At 35.6% G+C, this 12,492-nt stretch overlaps 1 protein-coding gene across 1 annotated transcript in view; it reads right to left on the bottom strand.

The window, feature by feature from the left end:
• CTDSPL2 (CTD small phosphatase like 2) overlaps positions 1-12,492 on the bottom strand; it is a 67,899-nt gene that overhangs the window by 44,067 nt on the left and 11,340 nt on the right. Inside the window, exon 2 of the mRNA XM_082681971.1 lies at positions 5,531-5,740. Coding sequence (XP_082538097.1) covers positions 5,531-5,716 — 186 coding nt within the window. The 5' untranslated portion in view covers positions 5,717-5,740. The remainder of the gene's footprint in view (positions 1-5,530; positions 5,741-12,492) is intronic.

The raw sequence follows: 12,492 nt of genomic DNA, 5'->3' as shown, positions 1-12,492 counted from the left end.
AGAAAATGAACAAAGACAGATGTTGGTTCTTTGAAAAAGTAATGAAACTGATAAAGCTCTAGGAGCAAAACGGATCAAAACAAAGATAAATCATAAATTATTCACATCAGGAGTGAAAAGAGGAACATATCATTACAGATCCTGCAGACATTATTAGGTTAATGCAGAAATACTGCAAAGACTTTACACCTAAAAATTTGACAACTTTGATGAACAGACAAATTCCTTGGAAAACACATGACCAAAACTGAAGAAGAAATAGAAAAGCTAAACAACCCCATATATATTAAAGAAATCAAATTTATAATAAAAGCTATTCCATAAAGAAATCCCAGTCACATTCCAGAAATCCCTCTCCAGAATTCATCACTGCATTCTACTCATAATTTAAGGATGAGATAATACTTAGTCAACACAAGTTCTTTTAGAAAAAAAAAAGCAGCAGAGGAACAGTTCTTGACTTGTTTTATGATACCAGAATAATCCTGATCCCAAAATCTTAAAGCATTACAAATCAAAACTACAGACCAAAACCCTCATGAACACAGATGTAAAAATCCTTAAAAACAAACCCAGCAGCAAATCAAATCCAGCCATACAAGTTTGGTTTTCCATTCAAAAAAATTTATGTTCTACTCCACATTAAAAGAGGAAAATCTGAAGAATATCTCAATAGATACAGAAAAGTCTTTGATAAAACTCAACAACATAATAAAATCTTATAGCAAACTAGGAACAGAAGGGAACTTCCTCAAACTGATAAAAGATAACTACGGAAAACATTTAGCTAACATCATACCTAATGTAAACAAACTCTCTTCCCCTAAGATCAGTAACAAGTGTTTGCTCTCACCACTTCTACTAAACAATGTACTAGAGGTCCTAACCAATGCAATAAATGAAGAAAAAGAAATAAAAGGCCTAAAAATCAGAAAAGAACAAGAAAATTATGGTTATCTGGTATATGATTATGTATGTATAAAACACTATGAAATCTTAAAGAACAGAATGATTAAGTGAATCTAGCAATTTCACATAGTACCTGGTCAATATAGAAAAATAAATTATATTTATATATATTAGCAACAAACAGAAAGTAAAAACTTTAATGTATTACATCATTTAAAACAGCATTGTAAAACATCAAATGTCTAAGAATAAAACTAATGAAAGGTGTGTAAGACCTTGATATTAGCAGGAAAAAATTAAGAACACCTATATTAACATAGAGATATATCACGATCATGAAGTGGCAGACTCAATATTGTTAAGATGTCCAGTCTCACTAAATGATCTACATGTGATACAATCTCTATTATAATTCTAGTAGGCTTTTCTGGAGAAACAGACAAGCTAATTCTAAAATTTACATGCAAGGGGACTTCCCTGGTGGTGCAGTGGTTGGGAATCCACCTGCCAATGCAGGAGACACAGGTTCGAGCCCTGGTCTGGGAGGGTCCCACATGCAGCAGAGCAGCTAGGCCCGTGCTCCACAACTACTAAGCCTGTGCTCTAGAGCCCACGAGCCACAACCACTGAAGCCCACACACCTAGAGCCCGTGCTCTGCAACAAGAGAAGCCACCACAATGAGAAGCCCACGCACCACAATGAAGAGTAGCCTCTGCTCGCTGCAACTAGGGAAAGTCCTTGTGCAGCAACAAAGACCCAATGTGGCCAAAAATAAATAAGTTAATTAAAAATAAAAATAGACGGTAAATTAATCTAGTTGTTAAAGAACTCATCTAGAAAGACGTTCTTTTACACAAACAAATGAGATTTAACTCTGGAAGGAAGAAAATTCCCAAATATAACTATGAAGCTTAGTAATACAAAGGTTAAAGAGAACAAAGTTTTCATCTAATCATGTTTTTCACACTAAGGAGCACAACCCATCAGTGGATCATAAAATCAACTTAAAACATGAAAATCACCTTTAAAAGGAGAATAAGAAACAACAGCATAGAAAAGAAAAATCAGAACACATCAAGTATGTTAAGGGTGAGTTTTGTTTCATATGTATGAATGTAGTATATAAGATGTTATTTCTTTCTGTGGATCATAGTTAAAAGATCTAAAAACACTGATTTATGTAACAGGAAACTGATGACTCCTAACTATGACAGTGTAACAGTATTTAGGTAACAGAGAAAAAGACCATTTTGTTATGGGAAAACTCTAGAAACCACCTATTTAGAAAGGAATAGAGAGATCACTGGTACAAAGCAAATACATTTTAGTTGTGAGGTCTTCTTTCACTTCAAATATATATTAGGAATCTCATCATGCTAAAAGCAGAAAGACTGAGTATGAACACTTCCTGAGTACTCTTACTGACAATTACATAATTCTGAAATGAGAGAAGTGGTAGATCCTTGAATCATAAAATCTAGATCTGAAAGACATGAGAGATTTCATTCATTCTATTACAGTCTGAGTTGTGTCCCCTAAATTCCTATGTTGGAGCTCTAACCCCAAAAGCCTGAAAATGTAGTCATACTTGGAGACAGGGCCTTTAAAGAAGTAATTAAAGTGGGATCATTAGGATGGGCCCTAATCCAAATATGACTAGTGTCCTTACAAGAAGAGATTACAAAACAGACAACACATACACCAAGTGGCAACCATATGACGCCACGGCAAGAAAGTGACCATCTGAAGTCAAGGAGCAAAGCCTCAGAAAAAACCAACCTGGCAACACCTCATCTTAGATTTCAAACTGCCAGAACTGTGAGAAAATAAATTTCTGTTGTTTAAGCTACCCAATCTGTGATATTTTGTTATGGCAGACTATTACGTACCCTAGTAAACTAATACACACCTCTTAGATGAACAACATATGTTTAAATTATCTAAATACTCTCATGGCTAATTTATGCCAAGTTAGGACTAGAATACAGATTAAAACTTATAAGGAAAATAAAAATAGGTCAGTGAGAGTAAACTGGCAAGAATACCAGCAGCCATTCAAACTGGAAATCATACAGTAAAGAAGAGCAAAAGAGTTGGCCCATATGCAGAGACCAAGTTTCAAAAAGCCAGACTCATAAGACAGGCATGAGAGCAATGTCAGACACCTTAGAAGAAAGACAACTCAAAGAGAAAGCAAGAAGACTTGTCTATAAAGTTCAATTCTAACCACATAACTTTAAAAGTCCAAAAGAAGAGAAAGGAAAGGTACCAAAGAAACCAGTGGCTGCATAGGGAGTTATCTAGCTAACTTGGATTTTAAAAGGACACTTGTAGAAATAAGAGAAGCAGTCTATCATCCACTCAGAAAGACTGAAGACAGAGGATGATGATACATGCAAAAAGTACTAGGGAAAAAAAAATTTCCTAGAAGAAGAATAAGCCTCAAGCTTTGAGCTGATGATAGAATATAAATAAATGACAAAATCAGCAGCATAGAAAGACTCAATTCTTATTTACTTTCATCAAGAAAGTTTTCAATCCTTACACAAGACAGGTGATGCTATAAAGATATTATCTAGCTGCTTTGAGACAGAATGGTATAGGAAAAAGAGCACAGATTTCAGAGTCAAATTGTACCTGGGTTAAATCCCAGCATTGTCACTTATTGGAAAGGCAGTAGTGCATATTGTTAAATAATTGACAACAATTACTATAGAAAAACCCTGAGTGTTTTAATTGACATGGGCAAAAATCTGCTGACCAACAAAGAAGATCTAAAACTACTAAAGGAGAAAAAAGAAAGCATGACATGATATATGATATAATATAATATAATGCCACATTAGTAGAAGTATGTCCAAATCAACGGAAATAAATATGAACAGAAGTCAAAAGACATAGGAAAAACCAATGTTCGCTTCTGGTTGTTACCTTTCATGAACAACAGAAAAGGGTGACCAAGGTGGTGATCTATATCATATATGTCATATAATGAAAACTAGAAATATTTAGCCAGGACAGTGACTGAGGGTTTGTACTTGCACATGAAGAAAAAGAACCTATGAAAAAGTAAAGGGTATGGGCTTCCCTGGTGGCGCAGTGGTTGAGAGTCCACCTGCCGATGCAGGGGACACGGGTTCATGCCCCGGTCCGGGAAGATCCCACGTGCCGCGGAGCGGCTGGGCCCGTGAGCCATGGCCGCTGAGCCTGCGCGTCCGGAGCCTGTGCTCGGCAACGGGAGAGGCCACAGCGGTGAGAGGCCCGCATACCAGAAAAAAAAAAGAAAAAGTAAAGGGTAGGTATATTTTCTTCAAGATAAGGAAGAACTCTACAACATTTAGAAGTGTTCAGAGAATGAACTGACATACAGTGATGTTCTCATCAACAGGGGCTAATGATAACCCATACGGAATTTAAAGATTCAGGAATTTATGTTTCTGGAAGGAATTTTATCATTGTTATACAATAATACTAGAATACTTCTAGGCTCATGTAAATTAACTCAAAGAAACTTAAAAATTACATTTAAAATTAACAAAAGAAATTTTACTTATATTATTAGAAAAACAAAATAAAACCACCAAAACGAAAAAGAAAATTCTAACACAGAATACTTCTAAATCTTGGCCAATGGTTCACAGTAACTAGGCTTTTTTAGTTCTATGATGACAAAAATCTATCACTATGAATAAACCGTCACATTGATTTATTTTTCTACTTATCAAAGTGACAAACTTATATTATAATAAGAAATTTATCATATATATAATAATCCCAAGAAAGAACATGAGTAGGCAACAGTGATAACAAAATCTACATACAATGAATGATAATAACATTATCATTAATGCATTAAAATTTCTCAAAATGCTTTTCCACTTGTTTGCCATCCAATCTGAAAACAACTCTGAGGCAGACAAAGCAGTTAGTATTAGTCCCATTTTACTGTCTTCCTGAGGCTAAGAGGGGCAAATGCCTTTCCTCAGATCATTTAAGTTGGTCCAGAGTATGAAGTATGAATCTAGAGCATATGACTCCTGGGCAGTGTCCATTCTTTCTTTCTTTCCTTTTTTTTGGCTGTGCCACATGGCTTGCGGGATCTTAGTACCCCGACCAGGGATTGAACCTGGGCCCATGGCAGTGAAAGTGCCAAGTCCTAATCACTGGACCGCCAGGGAATTCCCCATTCTTTCTTTAATAACTTTTGTTTTCTCATCAATGAATAATACATTTTCATTGTACAAATGTTAGAATTCAGATAGATAAATCATCTCCCTAATTAGACAATGTATTAATATTAACAAGAAACTTTAACTTATCTTTGAAATGAAAAAAAATGGAAGTAAAAGAAATAATTCAAGTAAATAAGAAAAAATTTATTTTACTTCCCATAATTCTAAGTTGAGAAAACAGAAGGCTAAGTGGATCAGTTAAGTAGAATAAATAATGTTTTCTTGACCAACCATTAAATATTTTACATGTCAATACTCTTAACACCAAAATGTAGACACATTCCCTTAAATAGGGCTCTAGCAATATTAGATTTCTCATCTTTACATGCTTAAAGAAAACAACCTAAACTTCATTTTTAATGATATAATTAAAAGGTAAAACCATTACTTTGGGTGTGCTTCCTTTAATGAATTTTTTAATTGAAGACAACAAGCCAGTTTCATTCTTCGGTGGTTTTTCTCCTCCTGAAGGCAGGCTATCATCAACCTCTGAATATTTCCTCTTTGCTCTGGCAGTGCGTTGTGTTTGGATTTGATTTGATTGCTGAGAAGCTTTCCGTGTTCTCAGCCTCATCTTTTATGGGTGCCACATGTAAAACTATAAGAGAAAAATAATACAGGTTATTAAAATTAAACCTAGCATACCCATATGTGCCCAGCTTATATAATAAAAATATCTTGATTAAAAAGAAGTCCAGGTCTATAAGGGATTGAAATAAGAAACTGACATTTTATTTATTTATTTATTTTGGCCATACCACACATGACTTGCGGGATCTTAGTTCCCCAACCAGGGGTTGAACCCAGGCCCTCAGCAGCGAGAGTGCGGAGTCCTAACCATTGGGCTACCAGGGAATTCCCAAGAAACTAACCTTTTAATTGAAACGTGTAGTGCTTTGAATTTTATTACATTCTCCCAAATAACCTTCTCACAACTTCTGAAATATTATATCCTATGATCTAATAGAGCGTGCATGTTCCTTCCAGAGCACTATGCTGCCTCCACCCATGCTGACCTTATCATTCATTTAATCACTCATTCATTCATTCAACAAGTATTTATTGGGCACTTACCACATTCTAGGCACTGGGCTAGGTAAGTGCCTAGTAAAACAAGACAGAGAAGGTTTTTACCCTCTGGAGCTTACAATGTAGTGGAAAAAACCCTTAGTCAATGAATGAATTAATTCCATGAGCACAATTCTAAATATCAACAAGTATACAAGTATCAATATAACAAGAATGACTGGATCATTCTGTGGTATTTGATGTTACCATATGTAATGATCTTTTTTTTAAGTGTTCAATTCAGTGACATTTATTAATTTGCGGTGTTGTCCAACCATACCATTATCTATTTTCAGAACATTTTCAATCACCCCCAGAGGAGACCCCATACCTATTGGCAGTCAATCCCCATTTCCCCCTGCCCTTAGCCCTAAGCAACCACTAATCTCTTTTCTGTCTCTATGGATTTCCCAATTCTGGACACTTCATGTAAGTGGAATCACACAATATATGGTCCTGTATAACTGTTTCTTTCACTTAGGATAATGTTTTCAAGGTTCATCCATGTTGTAGCATGTATCAGTACATTATTCCCATTTACGGCTGAGTAATGTTCCATTGAATGGGTAAGACTACATTTTGTTTATCCATTCATCTACTGATGGACATCTGTGTTGTTTCTACCTTTTGGTTAAGTGTGAATAGTGCTGGAGTGAACATTCATGTACAAGTTTCTTTTTGACCACCTGTTTTGAGTTTTATTGGGTATGTAACCAGGAGTGGAATTGCTGGTTCATGTGGTGATTTTATGTTTAACATACTGAGGAACTGCTGTTTTCCACAGCAGCGGCACCATTTTATATTCCCACCAGCAATGTACAAGGTTTTCACTTTTTCCGTATCCTCACCAACACTTGCTACTTGTTTATTTTTTTATTATAGCCATTTTAGTGGGGGTGAAGTGGTATCTCATTGTGGCTTTGATTTGCATTTCCTAATGGCTAATGATGTTGAGCATCTTTTCCTGTGCCTGTTGGCCATTTGTTTGTAATGACCCTTTAAATACCAAATTCACATCAGACAGAAAATATGAGGCCATCGATTTGAACTCTCTCATTTCACTGATGAGAAAATTAATGGCTGGCAAAAATTGTCCCAAGACTTAGAAGTAGTTGAGAACATTCCCTGAATTATAATCTGTGAAATAGAATACAAAAACTACTACACTAATAATTAAGAGATATTAATTAGGTCTAATCCTACTTCAATCATAGCTAAGCTATAGCCACTTAAATATTTTTTCACCTGTATAATGAATACATTATTCATCTTACCATCTTGACGCTCAAAATGAAGAAGGAATTAGAAAAGCTATAAAGTGCAGAGAAGAGTAAAACTACTCACAACAGTGAATGCATTAGCAAAAAAGTCTAACCAGTTAAGCACTCTAAACTCCTAAAGGTGAAGAAATTCTTGGCAAAGAGTAGGGTCTTCGCAGACAAATTAGGAAGCTTAAGAAGTCGTGTCTTGGGCTTCCCTGGTGGCGCAGTGGTTAAGAATCTGCCTGCCAATGCAGGGGACATGGGTTCGAGCCCTGGTCCGGGAAGATTTCACACGCCATGGAGCAACTAAGCCCGGCACCACAACTACTGAGCCTGCGCTCTAGAGCCCGTGCGCCTAGAGTCCATGCTCCGCAACAAGAGAAGCCACCACAAGAAGCCTGCGCACCTCAACGAAGAGTAGCACCTGCTCACCGGAACTAGAGAAAGCCCGCGGTGCAGCAATGAAGACCCAACAGAGCCAAAAACAAAAAACAAACAAACAAAAAGTCGTGTCTTTAGTAATGCAACACAACAGTCACAGAAAAAAAGTTAGGACCCCTCCCTTTTTTAACATATAGAAACTACACACACACACACACACACACACACAATCTACTCCAACAAAAAAGTCCCAACCTCAAAGGCTTCACCAGAGGAGTCCTAAAATATCTTTCCAAACAACCATTTGTTTTTCATCACCAAGTAGTGTTCAGTTTTAAGCTGTCATTCCCAAATAAAACAAATACTGCCTTTTCTCCTAAAGAGTCAATGTTAACTTCTAAAGGGATTTACTCAAGGTATGTATTATTTACTTAAATAACTCTATTTACAGTGTATAAATTTTGTCTTAATTCCTTTGTTCTTCAGCACAGCACTCCTTAAAAAGGAAAATTCCCATAAAGCAAATGCATGGGGTAATTTTTCAAAAAGAAAGTTATTTGTATTCAATTTCTTTAAAAATCTGTAAAATTTTTTTTTAATATTTTCAAAAATACCTATGGGTGAACCTATCTTAAACCCAGAATCTTTAATGGAAATTTAAAAATTTTATGAAATAATATCTTCATATAAAGTAAGTCTTAAAAGACTAAACACATATAGCTAGTTCAGTCCAAGGGGTTCAGCTCATTAAAATTTAAATATTGGTCACCTGCTACCAGTATGGTAATAAAAGGATAAAAATGATACCTCTTCCCATGAGAATCAAAAACTCTAACAGGTTAAGGATAGATACACATCATAGTGTATATATAAAATGCTAGATCACTCTTCATGGAGAGTGAAGATTTTAGGAAAGCTTAGGAGAAAGGTCCTCTGAACTTAAAAATAACCAGTCACTGGAAAGAAAGACAAGAGCATTTAAAGAAGGAGGCTGAAATGTAGAGGGTTTTAGTCCATTCCAATAATGAGTTGTAAAAGGTATACTTAATAGTTCTAAAAGGGCTGGAGCAGTCAAGCCCTCATGAACTTTTGAAACTGACCATCAAGACTAAAATCTTACAAAGTATGTTCCTTGACCACAATTATAAATCAAAAACAAAAGAAATCTTAAATAGTACCATATACTTGAAATTTTTTAAATTTATAAATAAATCATGAGTCAAACAAGAATTCACAAGGGAAATACAAAATATTTTGTAATGAAAATTAACAAAAAGAGAGCACATCAAAATTTCTGGGATGTAATAAGCAGCACTTAGAGGGAAATTATAAACATACACGTACCTAACAACAGAGTCCCCAAATATATAAAGTTAAAATTGTCAATCAAAGTGAAAAACAGGCAATTCAACAAGAGTTGGAGGCTTTAATACTCCACTTTCAAAAACGGATAGAATAACTAGACAAAAGATCAATAAGGAAACAGAAGACCTGAACGATTCTTGAGACCTAAGAGTCATATACATAGAACACGCCATCCAACAACAGAATACACATTCTTCTCAACTTACAAATGGAATATTCTCCATGAAAGACTACATGTTAAGACACAAAACAAGTCTCACCTTTAAAAGAACTGAAATCGGGTCTCCCTGGTGGCACAGTGGTTAAGAATCCACCTGCCAATGCAGGGGACATGGGTTCCAGCCCTGGTCTGGGAAGATCTCACACGGTGCAGAGCAACTAAGCCCATGTGCCACAACTACTGAGCCTGCAATCTAGAGCCTGCATGCTACAACTACTGAAGACCACGCGCCTAGAGCCCGTGCTCTGCAACAAGAGAAGCCACCACGATGAGAAGCCTACACACCACAACGAAGAGTAGCCCCCAGTCGCAACTAGAGAACGCCTGCACACAGCAATGAAGACCCAACACAGCCAAAAATAAAATAAATAAAATAAATAAATTTATAAAATAAATAAATAAAATAACTGAAATCATACAAGTATATGATCTCCAACCACACTGGAATTAAATTAGAAATCACAAGGAAGGAAAGTTGAGAAATTAACAAATGTGCAAAAATTAAACAACAAAGTCCTAAATAAACACTGTGTCAAAGAAGAAATCACAAGGGGAATTAGAAAATACTTCACAATGAATGAAAACAAAAACACAGCACACCAAAACTCATAGCATGCCCCTAAAAGCAGTGCTCAGAGGACAACTTATAGCTGTGAAGGCTAATATTTTTAAAAAGACCTCAAATCAATAAAAAAGCCTTCTAGCTTAAAAAACCAGAAAGAGAAAAGCAAACTAAATGTAAAGCAAGCAGAAGAAAGAAAATAATAAAGAAATAGAACAAAAATAAATCAAACAGATAATTTTTTTAAAAACAATGAAGCCTAAAGTTGGTTCTTTGAAAAGAGCAACAAAATTGACAAATCTTTAGAACTAGACAAGAAGAAAAGAGAAAACTCACCCTACTAAAATCATCAATGAAAGAAGTGACATTAATACCAACTTCACAGAAATAAAATGGATTATGAGAAAATACTACGAAAAACTGTACAGCAACAAATTAGATAACCTAGATTCAATGGACACATTTTTAAGAAGACACAACTAAAATGACTCAAGAAAAAACAGAAAAAGACTCATAACAAGTAAAGAGATTTAATTAATAATAAAAAAATACTTGCCACAAAGAAAAGTCCAGGACCAGGTGGCTTCACTGGTAAATTTTACATAATGTTTAAAGAAGAAGTAACACCAATCTTTCTCAAATTCTTCCAAAAAATTGAGGAACACCTCCCAACTCAATCTATGAGGCGCATTACCCTGATACCAAAGTCAAACAAAGACACTACAAGAAAACTACACATCAATATCCCTTAGGAACATAGACAGAAATATCCTCAACGAAATACTAGCAAACCAAATCCAGCAGCTTAATAGAAGGATTACACACCATGACCAAGTGGTATTTCTCTCAGGAATACAAGGGTGGTTTAATATGAAAACTAATCAATCTAATACACCATATTAAAAGAATAAAGGAAAAACTCCACACAATCATCTCAGTTGATACAGAAAAAGTATCTGACCAAACCCAACATCCTTTTCCAATAAAAATACTCAACAAGGGGCTTCCCTGGTGGCGCAGTGGTTGAGAGTCCGCCTGCCAATGCAGGGGACACGGGTTCGTGCCCCGGTCCGGGAGGATCCCACATGCTGCAGAGCAGCTGGGCCCATGAGCCATGGCCGCTGAGCCTGCGCGTCTGGAGCCTGTATTCCGCAGCGGGAGAGGCCACAACAGTGAGAGACCCGCGTACCGCAAAAAAAAAAAAAACAAACCTCAACAAACCAGGAGTAGAAGGGAATTCTTACCCAATAAAAGACATCTACAAAAGCCCCAGAGCTAACATCATACTTCATAGTGAAAAGCTAAATGCCTTTCCTCTTACGACCAAAAATAAGACAAGGATGTCTACTCTCACTACTTCTATTCAACATTTTACTGTAGGTTCTAGTCAATTAAGCAAGAAAAGAATAGAAACCTATGTCAGAAAGGAAAAGTAAAACTATCTCCTTGTAGATGAAATGCTCTTATACAAAGAATAATTATAAAAGCAATAACCATAAAAGGAAAAACTGAATAAACTTGGCTTAATAAACATTAAAAATTTTCTGTTCACCAAAAGACACCAGTAAAAAAAAATCAAAAGGCAAGCAACAAACTGATGCAATATTCATAAAACATGTATCTTGTAAAGCACTTGTATGCAGAATACAAAGAAATCCTAAAACACAACGAAGACAAACAAACCAGTAGAAAAAAATGAGCAAAAGATTTGAGAAGATATTTCATAACAGCTAGATAACTTGCCACAAGCATATGAAATGATACTCGATATTATTTATTATCAGAAGTGTAAGTTAGAAACATTAATAGCATACTAATCCGCATCTACTTGAATCGTAAAAAGTATTGTACAAGACTGACAACAATAAATGGTAGCAAGGATGTAGAACAATGAGGACTCTCATATTTTGCTGATGGGAATGTAATTTTGGTAAAAGTTGAGCACTTTCTAATAAACAACACATAGCCCTCTGATCCAATAATTTCATTTCTAAGTTTTTAAACAAGAGAAATATAAACGTGTCCACAAGGTTCTTTTACCAAAATGTTCCTGGCAGCTTTATTTACAATAGTCCCAAACTGGGAACAACGAAAATGCTCAGCAACAGAAAGATGAATATTGTGGGTTTTGCTTTGTTTTTTACAGTGGAATAATAATCAGAAACAGAAAGCAACAATTACTAATATCATCAACAACATGAAAGAATCTCACAGACACTGAGCAATGGCAGACACAAAAGAGTATGCATTTGGTGATGGCATTAAAAAGGCAGAGGCAAAAATAATCTAAGGAGAAAAAAAAATCAGAATAAAAGTTGCCTTGAGGAAAGGAAATGTCCTATATTGTGATACGGGTGTAGATTTGTCAAAACTTACAGCTAAGATCTATGTATTTCAAAGTATATAAAATTTACCTAAATAAACACCTATAAAAAGTTCTTATGAATAACAACCAACCAGGTAGGAGTGGGTGGAGGTATAGATCAAAGAAG

This window comes from Grampus griseus (genome assembly GCF_964374135.1).
Source record: "Grampus griseus genome assembly, chromosome: 2".
In the NCBI taxonomy this organism is placed as follows: Eukaryota; Metazoa; Chordata; class Mammalia; order Artiodactyla; family Delphinidae; genus Grampus; species Grampus griseus.
The sequence above is the reverse complement of the archived record's forward strand: the minus strand, read 5'-3'. Positions and strand labels throughout refer to the sequence as shown.